General features: G+C 27.7%; 1 protein-coding gene across 1 annotated transcript; it reads left to right on the top strand.

The window, feature by feature from the left end:
- Window positions 1-1,007: 1,007 nt before the first annotated feature.
- On the top strand, window positions 1,008-2,322 carry LOC112292205 (uncharacterized). The gene is made up of 2 exons (XM_024540464.3): window positions 1,008-1,330; window positions 1,463-2,322. The coding sequence occupies exons 1-2, from the start codon at window positions 1,151-1,153 to the stop codon at window positions 2,117-2,119; spliced, it is 837 nt and encodes a 278-aa protein (XP_024396232.1). The 5' UTR covers window positions 1,008-1,150; the 3' UTR covers window positions 2,120-2,322.
- Window positions 2,323-11,235: the final 8,913 nt, after the last annotated feature.

Below are 11,235 nucleotides of genomic sequence, written 5' to 3'. Positions count from 1 at the left end.
CTCTACATACATATCCTTAAGCAGGAATCTCTGCATACATATCCTTAAGCAGGAATCTCTACATACCTTTCTGAATAAATGCATAATTTTTCATGGTAATCTAGTCAGTAGGAATACAATTTAAAATGATTATAACTCCGGAAATTACAACCTACAACATTTTATTCGAGAACTTAGGAACCATCATTCTTAGTATTGGATCTCAAAGTAACGATCAGCAGTAAAAATCAAAACTATCCATAAATTGCTGCAAAAAAATTGAATTCACGCTTGATTTGTTAAATTTGAATCGCAATGATGTTGAGTAAACTAAGCAGGGGAGGAACAAAAAATACTAGCGATGAAAAGAAAGATAGGTGAAAGACTGGATAGGTGAAAACAATTAGATGAATAAATTACTGCATGCCCGAGGTATCTCTTTTACATCCAATGGGGGGCAGTGTCAGTGAGCTCCATGGCAAACGAACACTTGTAAAGCATGAGATGAGCAATCACCTTCCAAAAGCACCCCACAAAATTTCGCTGGGTGCTGGGTACCCAGCTAAGTCTCGCAGAAAGCGCATCTTCTACACATATTGTAGCATAGTTTCATCACATTGTAATTGAGAAGTCATCACCACGAGCGACGAGCGTAGTTGCAAACGTCCACGTCACTATCCGAGGAAGAAACGGCAGCAATTGTTGGTATGTGGGTGCTGGATCGGATGGTGAATCATCGATCGGGAATTTTTGGTTACCAGCTACGAATTCTAGCACTCTTCGTGTCACAGAAATGTTTGCTCCACACTTTGTATTGCATACAAGAGAGTGGGGTTACAGTGTAATTAAGTTTCCTAGCGGCGTGTGCGTGGCTGCTATGTGACTCATGCAGCTGTGCCAAGGATCTCTGAGCTAGTCTACACTTTTTCGCCAAGTGGAGAGGTTAGATGGCCACCAGCCGCTCAGTTTCTCACATCAGTCTCTCCTAAAGATGCTCCAATGTTGAGCAGCTCGTGTCGAGTGCGTATATCAGTACATGGGACAATAGTCATGGTTGTGTTCTCAGTATGCAGTGATCTTCTCCAACCGATTCATCTATTTGGAGTACTAAATTTATTGCAATATTTAGTATCTCTTTTGTTCGAGAGTTTTCTGTGCAGCGGTGATTACAATGGCGGCCATGTCTGCAGCGATGGCAGCGTCAGGATCTGCTGTGGCGGGTCCTTTGTCGTCTCCCTTCTCCACATCTGGCTTTAACTCGGCCAGAGTTCAGCAATTGGGCATCAAGCGCACAAATACCAGCTTGAGTGCTTCCAGAATCGTGGTAGTCAGAGCCAGCCACAACTCTGGGGTGAGAATATTTCCATTCCTGTTAGATCTGATTGTGTGTAGTTGCATGGGTTGCAGCAGGATTGACAGTGAGGAATTGGAGGAGCTCTCTTGAAAGAATGCGCTGAATCGGAGATGCAATTTGATTTTTCAGGAGCATGTCCCAGTCAGGTCCAAGATTTTGATAGCTCTTGTAGCTGCCGGAGGAGCACTCACACTTGGTTCCACCCCTTTTCCCAACTCCAGTGGTGAGGCCATAGCGCTGGATCTGAATAGCATTACTGACAATGTGAAGGAGCTATCCAGCAACATTCCCAGTTCTAATGGCGACCAGGACGGGAACTCCGCCGTAGAGGTTGCCAAACAAGTCGCGAAACGAGTAGCTACAAACGCTGCACGAGACTTTGCATCCGAGAACAGCGAGAACAAGACCGATGCCCTCCTGGACAGTGTGAAAGACCTCGTCGGGAAGATACCCAGCTTGGGAGATATCGAGCAGGCCAAAAACGCCGCCGTAGACGTGGCAAAGAGTGCCGCTCAAACAGTGGCAGCTGACATTTCAAAAGAAGGAGACAGCAACCAAGCAAGCGGCGTTTTCGAAACCGTGAAGTCTCTGTCGAAAAACATTCCAGGATTCGATGCAGACAAGATGGTCCAGAACGCTGCGATTGACGCGGCGAAAAATGCCACTCAAAGCCAGGCATCGAGCGCTGCACGCGACTTAGCTGATCAGGCCAAGAACAGGATCGGAGCAGAGGCCGGCAAATTTCTCTTTAACACCATAACTGGTCAAAACAACGACAATAATTAGTCACTGTCAATCCCTTGCAGAACCTCCACCGGCATGAATCTGTACATTAAATGAGTCCGAGAGGATTGCAGCAATCTTCTTGCAAGTAAACTGGTAGCCTAGACGATTTTCGAATCAGAGCTGCGCTGCACTGCACCGATTGAAAGTGGTCATCTCTAAAGCTTGTAAATGTTAGAAGTTTTCATTTCTTATTTTGATGCTTTTCAATAAACTACATTCATGAAACTTCGCAAGGGCTTCACATCACGCACACCAGCTTGGCAATAGTTCACCACTCTGGCAGGATTTAGATCCTGTTATGAAACATGTAAGGAGGTCCCTGGCATTTCATACACCAGCATCAACCGAACCAACGCTGCATCGGCATTATTATCCACTTTGTTCACTAGAACATGTAACCTGATTGAACGATCCAAGCGTGGGTGACGAAGCACCTCCATCAGGCACCGACAAGTAAGGATCTCAATTAGTTTGTCGCCGTTTCTACAGTGAGAACCATCACACAGATAGTGGTTCTGGTGATACCGGAGTCGAGGAGGAGGAGGTACAACTTTACTATACAGTACTCAAAAGCAACAATGTGGAACCAATAGACAGAAAAGCTCGTCCAAAAACCAAAAGTTCACAGTGGACTGAAGAAGTTTCTGCAGGGAAATCTCGTAAGCAAAATGGTGTTGAAAGGAACGCCACCATGCTTTGCAGATGCTTGCTGTTACGCTTCACCCACCAGTGTGAAATCTTACCGCATGAGTTCTCCCAATCAGCTGCACAAATCAAAGTGGGGCCTGCTTAGTTCTGCTTGATGAAGTGTTCTCCAAAATGCTTGAAAGTATGCAACTGCGTGGATTATGAGTTTGATGTGGTCAAGATAGCGCTGTTGTTTTATTGCTTCTGCTGGTGTGATGAATTCAGTCTTTAACGATTGGAGATATGTTTCCTAGAGAGATAGAGTGTTGTTAATATATATATATATATATATATATATATATATGCTTTAAAACAACTAGAGTAGGTCTATTGCTATAAAAACGTTACATAATCTATAAAAAGGAAAAATGGTGCTACTTTAAGTGTGAGCTTATGTTAGAAGTTACATTAGTGATTGAAGTCTTTCTGAGAGATTTTGACAGAATAAACAATGTTTTCGATTAGGATTATGGTAAGAGAGATTTTGCACTTCTTGCTAACAATTGTTGATAGTAGTGAGAATATATTCCTAAGCTCTTTATATATAGCTATACTTTCAAAATCATTCAGTTATATCTTGGTGTAATTTTAGTCTTTAGTACACATGGTTATAGGATATTATTCTAAAGTTCATATAGAATCATATCTTAATTTTTAAAATCTCTTTTTTTAAACTTATTTAATGGTAGTTATTAAATTTAATTAATTTTTTCATCTTTGTTCAATTAAAATCCACTTTATTGTGCCAATATATTTATAATAAATTCAAAGTACATTCTACATTCTTCTTTTAAAGAATTTTGATGTATTTTATGAATTATATCAAATTTATTTATATAATCATAACAAAGTATAAATTTCAAAATAATACTTGATTTAAAAAAAAGATCTTATAGATTATTAATGCTGATTTTTTTTATATATCTTTTTAATTCTTATTGTGTAAGAATATTTTTACTTGAGAAGTATATAATGAAAAGGCTTAATGAGATATTTTTAAAATTTTAAGAGGATTCTTCAATTAGCTTATATTTAATAATATATTAAAATATAATCTAAATTTAAATATAGAAAAATAATGCAATGATCTAAATTTTTATTAAATCCACCTCCATGTTAAACCATCATTGTATCCTTTCAACTCCATCCTCGTTCCTAGCCATTCTTCTATTCCTAACCATTGCCCCTATTTCTAATGTTTCCAGCCCTTCGATCATGTCCTTAGCAATGGTTAGGAATGGAAAACGACTCGGAATAGGGATGGAGGTTGTAAGGATGTAATGATGGTTAAGATAGGGTGGATCGCATTAGTAAAAATTTGTGTTGCTTTATCATTCACCTAAATATATTAGATTAAGAACTTATGTATTATTCAATGAGATTACTCTAATTCATCTCAAGCCTACAACATTGCTAAATTTTTGTAAGATGGTAATTGAATTATTAATAATAGATAGTGAAGCTATATGCATAAAGGTAATATTATTAATATATTTGATAATTATCTATTATCTTGATGTCTTAAAAAATATCATATTATAAAATTTTAATTATTAGTTATTTTTTAGTAGTGTAAAAAAAATCATCTTATGCCTTTTTAAATATGTCTCAAGCTAAAGGACATTTTGGATGAATTTCTTGCTAATTTTTAATAGAAAAATTATATATATATATATATATATAAATTATCTTAATTAATTATAAATGTTTATAAAATATTTCTATACATTCAAATAGAAATGGCTATAAAACCTTTATACTATCCTTATCCTTTGCATAATCTAGATTTAAAAATCATGTATTTTTTGAATGTTTTTATTAAATTATTTTTTTATAATTAATTTTTTTATATTAAAAATAAAACTCCTAAATAAAAATTTCTTATTTTTTCTAAAACGGTCACTATTAAAATATATTACAAATATATTAAAAATGTATGTTGTTTATCAGCCTTATACATTTGACAACATGTGGTCTTAGAAATGAAATATTTTAGCTCTATAGTATTACAAATCATTTTGTAACATGCTTCTTCTATAAGAGACCAATAAATTTTAGAAAAATATATATTTTTTTATTTTTTTAGATTTTAAAAATATGTAATAATGACTAGATAAAATACAAAAAAGTGTTCATACTTTTTGAAATCTCAAAAATATTATGCATTCAAAGTAATATTTTTCCTCTAAATAAATTATTATTATTATAGTATCTTTATAAGTTAAAAATACTTAGATGAATATTTTTTTTAAGATAGAAGTTATTTTTATAAATTAAAAATCACAAAATTATAATTTTTCTTTAGAATCTATTAAAACAATTGTAAGAAAAAAATCTTCAAGTTCCATCTAATTTTTAATCCAAATTATGTACTTTAGATTCTATTTCTTTTAAATCTAATAAGTTATTAAATAGAAATTTGAAAAATTTGGTAGTAATTAGGATTATACAAAAAAAAACCTAAAGTTCTTTAGTAGGATTGAATTTTATATCTCAATAAATACTTCATAATTGGTAGTTTTAATCTTCTTGATTTTGCATAGTTTTCTAGAAAGACACATTATTTTACAAATTTTTTAGAAGAATATAACTCCTTTATTTTTACACCAAATTTATTAGAATCTTATATTAACTTTAGAAATTTAAAAATACCTAATAATTATTTTAAAAATTCTATTTCTAATTTGATTCATATGACATATAATGTTTTTAAAAATAATTTAGTATTTTTATTAAAAATTAATATACGACAATATTTTTTGATGAATTATTTTTTTGTACATCAAAATAAGCTTTTATCTACTACATATAATTAATTTTTTATAAATAAATTGAACAAATTTTATCTCATACAATAATAGACCAATAATAATGCTATTACTTTCTTAGTAAAAATTTAAAACTTTATTCAAAATTTGGTTTTGTTTGTATATATATATATTTTTTATATAATAAATTGTTAAAGTTTATACTAAGATATTTTTTTCTACAACTAGCTCTTTTAATTCTTAAACACTATAACAAAATAGCAATAGAAATTTCTCTCAACTTATTAACTATTTAATTATAAAAATATATATTCAATGTTAAATTTTATAAAAAAAAACATGAAAATAAAATTTGACTTATTAAAAAATATCTAAGGAAATTTTTTTGAATAAAAAATTACTTTGAAGAATTAAAAAAAATTATTAGACAACAACAAAAATTATATTGAATTGCTTATGTAATGCACATATTTTATATAATAAGTTGAATCTGAAATTTTATGAAAAATATTAATTTATACAAGATAATAAAATTTCTATCTTTTTTTAATGAAAAAATATTACTACCTTCATATTTTACAACTTAAAAATTTAAAAATACTATAATTTCTTCAATTCAAATTCTAATGCTTTCAATCAAAATTTTACAATCAATTGTATACAAGATTAATCTCTAAAAACTTTAAAAATAAAATATCTAATAGCTATAATATTAAAGATTTATTAATAAATAAACTACATATAAAAAAATTATGTTATAGTTTTTGAAAAAAAAATGATTAAGAAAATACCATTTACAATTAGAATCCTAGTGTATGTTATTGATAGTAAATCAGTTATTGTTATTAACATCTTATACAAATCTATCTAAAATACAAAAGATACTTATTAGTCTTTTTTTTATTTTTAAATTTAAAGATTTAAAAATTTTAAATTCTATATATATATATATATATATATATATATATACATATATTCACTTATTTAAATCTTTGGCATCATATACTAAGCCTTATTGTAAATAATAAAAAAAAATTTCACTTTGATTTTATTCACTAAATTGTATTAGAAGATTGGTATGTTTTTTTCCAACATCCTTATAATTTTAAATTGCTTTAATTTTTTAAACATATCTTAGACTTCACGAATCAAAGAATTGAATTTTATTTCTTAACATAATATTGAAATGATTATCATGTTTCTTTTAATAATTTATAACTGAATTCTAATTTCATATCATTTTCCGAATACTAAATTATATTCTTTCATCTATTAGCTACATTAAAATCTAACAAAAATCCATCTATTTTTAAACTAATATTTTTTATTTTTAAAAATTAATTCTTTCTTAAAGAGAGTAGAATCATTCTTTTTATGAAAAAATTATTTGATATCAGAGGTGAAAAATATCTTTCTTTAACTTGACTTGTGGATGTATTAAAACCATTTATTATAGAGATGGACCAAAAAAATTATAATGATACACTTGATAGGAGTGAAATTAGATTTGTAACTATTGCAAATTTGCATGAGTTTGTCAATACTCTTGAAACATAATTGTTAAGTATTTGCAATGTCTATAAGAGAAGTATCATTCCTATAACTATGAAAGAAGTCAATAATGATGTTTAATAATTACACCAATAAGTTGTCTAGTTGAAAAAAATAAATAGACAAAGCTCATAAATAAATCTACAAATTCTTACAACTAGTAGTATAAATAAAATAAAGATTATTATGTCGAAAATATTTCGTGGAACAAGATCAAAATTTTGAAATTTTTTACAATAGATGAAATTTTATTTAAAATTACATCTTTTTCATTATTCAAATAAATTTATTCTAGTTGGATTTATTAGCACTCTTATCTTTGAATATTCTTTATTATTTCATAACTTTGATGGAAAAAGTTTTACAATTCTTATTTGATCTAATTTCATTCTTGAAAGTCTTTAAAATCATATTTAGATAAATAAAAAATAAAATAAAATTAAAAAAAAATATATATCAAAATAAAAACTCTAGTCTTTACAATAAGGATTTCAATCAACTACCATATATATTGCTAAATTCCAAAACCTTGCTTGGAATGTGGATTAGAAAGATAAATTCCTTATGAATAAATTTTAATATAAATTAAAAGATAATTTTGAGGATTTATTATTAAAAATATAAAAAAAAATCATTAAAAAAATTATTGCTTAAGCAATTGCATGCAAAAATTCATTCTTTGGAAGGCACCAAGAACAAAGATTTGGTTTGCGAAGAAAAAATAAAGTCATAAAAATAATTCATAAGTTTTCAAAAACTTATTCATTAAAGCCAAAACCTATGCAAATTGATAAAACTTAATTTAATTAATTAACACCAAAAAATTAAAAGATAGAAGCAATTATAAAAACTTGTATTTATATTGTAAAAACATAGATTATATAATTCAAAACCATCACATCAAATCAACAAGATTTAGAATAAGAAATATAAATTTGAACATAAAAAATAAAATAAAAAACAAGGACATTTAATTGTAGTAAGGACCTTACAGCTAAAGAATTATAAACCATCATGTATAGATTTTATACTACGACCAAATTTTAAACCTATTTTAAATTTTTTTATAGTTATTATAACTTTAAATCATAAAGTTTTAACTAAAGAGCTTCTAGACATTGAGGCCTTTGTATGTTTTATAAATAAAGACTTTTCATCACAATAAAAATTGATACTTTTAAAAAAGATTTAACTAGCTCTAGTAGAATTTATTGATATGAAACTACTTGCATTTGAAGATGTCATAGAAGGAACTAACCAATTGAAAGTGGCATTTAAAAATCAAGTATCTAATATTTTCTTTAAATTCATTTAGTACTCTTTAATCCTAATGGTTTTTGGCCTCTCTAAGTTTTAATTTTATCAACTTGATATTGAATAAAAATTATAAAAGATCACTCTAAGATTTAGTTCTACTAAAAGTAAACCATGTCAATATTTATTTATGTAAGCTAAAGCATTTATATAAGGTGTATAAAATAGAAATATATTTGTAATTTTTGTAATAATAAGTCTTTATTTAAATAAGAATTACAATAGAATCTTGAAGTTATATAAAGAATATCAAGATGTATTAAAGAAGAAAAATATTAATGTATTATTAAAAAATTGACTTCATAACTATACAATTGATCTTTAAGAAGAAATTCAACTACTATTTGGACCAATTTATAATGCCACAAAATAAAATTGCTGCCTTGAAAGAATATAATGATAAAAATATTGCATAGAATTATATCCAATATTCAAAATTTCTTGTATATACACCAATTAACTTTGTAAAGAAAAAAAAATGATCCCTACAAATGTATGTAGATAATAAACAACTTAAAAAAATAGCTATCAAGAATTTGAATTCTTTACTTTTAATATTAAAACTTGATAATCAATTAAATGAAGTTAAAAAATATATTAAAATAGATATATAAAGATTCTATAATCTAATATATGTTAATAAAGAAAATAAATAAAAAAACTATATTTTGATTTATATATGACCTTTTCAAATATAGTCTTAAGTCTTTTAGACTAACAAATACTCCAAATGCTTTCCAAAATTTAATCTTTACTTTATTTTTTATTTTGTGTTGTCTAAATTTTTTTAAGCCAATTTTTATATAAATAATTGCATCAAACTTTGTAATAAATTAAATTATATTACAAATAGATGTAAATGATAGATTCTATCTTCTTTGCTTATTACTCTTCTAATATCATGCTATTGAGATACTTTAGTAGATTTTTATGAAAGATAATTCTCAATAGTGAAGATTGATTATAAAATCCACAACAAAGAACTTCTTAATATTTTGGATTTATTCAACAAGTGACATTACTACTTAAAAGGGACTTCTTATCCTATCACAATTTATATTGATCACAAGAATCTTCAATATTTAATGATAGCACATATCTTAAATTATTACTAAGCCTATTAGAGCATGTCTTTGTTAAAATTTATATTTAATATCACATATTATCTTAGTAAAAAATAAGGCTTATCAAATAGTTTGTCTAAATAATCTTATCTTATATTAAAAAAATAAATATAGTATATGATCAATAATAATTATTTTTTAAAAAATCTGAGCAATTTGTATCTTGGTTATCTACCTAAAGTAATTATACGCGCCTACAATACTATTTTTTTTTTGAGGAGCTTGTACTTGCCTATAGATGATACCTACTAAAGTATCTCAATAGCATGATATTAGAAGAGTAATAAGCAAAGAAATAAGGTACTATTATAAGGCCATAAAAATTAACAAGGATGCAATAAAATAAAATAAAATTTAAAGGTATGAAAAAGTATAATAGAATAATAAAAAAAATAGCCTAATACTTAATAAGTTTCATGCAGTAGCACCACAAGATAACTATTATTGAATAGGAGGTTGTCTGATTTTGACTAAGTAATAAACTGGATCTTGTTTATTTTTTGATCATTATGTATGGCAAATCTATACTTTCAAGGTCTTGTCTTGTCCTTGCTGGTAATCTTAAAAGCTCAAGTAACATTTAGTGACCATGTTGGAGAGCATCATATGACAAAGCCTTAAGAGAATATAATTGAAGATGAATATAAGATCTATTAGTAAAATAAGCAAAGAAATTAGAATAAGAGGAGACATGGAAAGATTATTTTTTAGCCAATATAAATCTAGTAAGCAAAATCTACAAGAAAGTGCCATTGTCCTAAAAGGGGCTAAAGACTTATAGAGTTGATTACAAAAATATACCATAATGATGAAAGACTATTTAAAAATTGTTTTATAAGAAATGTCACAATATTATGAAGAACTTGCAAAAGTAGTTATGAGTTCATAACTTGGATCCATGATACCTCAAATATGGCAACCAAATGAAGAGATAGAAGAAGGCTATGGCTAGACACCATAGGAAAATCTACTCATGGCCTCTATTTCAAACTTCGCAATGGTGGTCAATACAAAATAATCCAGCCTTAAATATTTCATTTAAAATTGCATGGATAATCTCAATAGATGTATCAAATTTTAATAAATTATAATAGAGATTAATAGAGTTTTATTGTTAAAAATATCAAAATAAATATTTGAAATGACATTAAGAAAAGAAAGTATTATGTAGCTTTTATTATTTATCAATGGGCAACTTGAAGTGACTTTAAAAGAATTTGAACTAAGCTTTGTAAAAACATTTTGGTATATAAAAATCAATAACAATATTATATTGAAATTATCAATAATTAAGCACTCCAATCATAAGATACTAGAAGATTATCTAGATTAATTTACAGATCTTGTGGAAAAACTCGATGCTATTCTTAGTGGCTCCATCCAAATCTTATGGTTTAAAATGGCTTATTATCTAGTATTAGATAATGCATGTTGTACATGCAATCCAAAAGTATGAAAAAAAAAATAATTTGGACCACTCTAGAAGTTGAATATACAATATCATTTGTACAAAAATATAAACAAAAGAACTCAATAGAACGTTGATAATGTATTAATGTTGCTACAAGATATACTCCTAATATTGTTAGTAGAATCCGTCAAATCCAAATAATTGTTTGAACAATATTCAAGGCAAGTCAATTATGACGACTTTAAAATTAAAAGATAAAAT

This window comes from Physcomitrium patens, chromosome 15 (assembly GCF_059467195.1).
Source record: "Physcomitrium patens ecotype Gransden chromosome 15, ASM5946719v1, whole genome shotgun sequence".
Classification (NCBI taxonomy): Eukaryota; Viridiplantae; Streptophyta; class Bryopsida; order Funariales; family Funariaceae; genus Physcomitrium; species Physcomitrium patens.
Note: the sequence above shows the minus strand (reverse complement) of the source record. Positions and strands in the feature narration are given on the sequence as shown.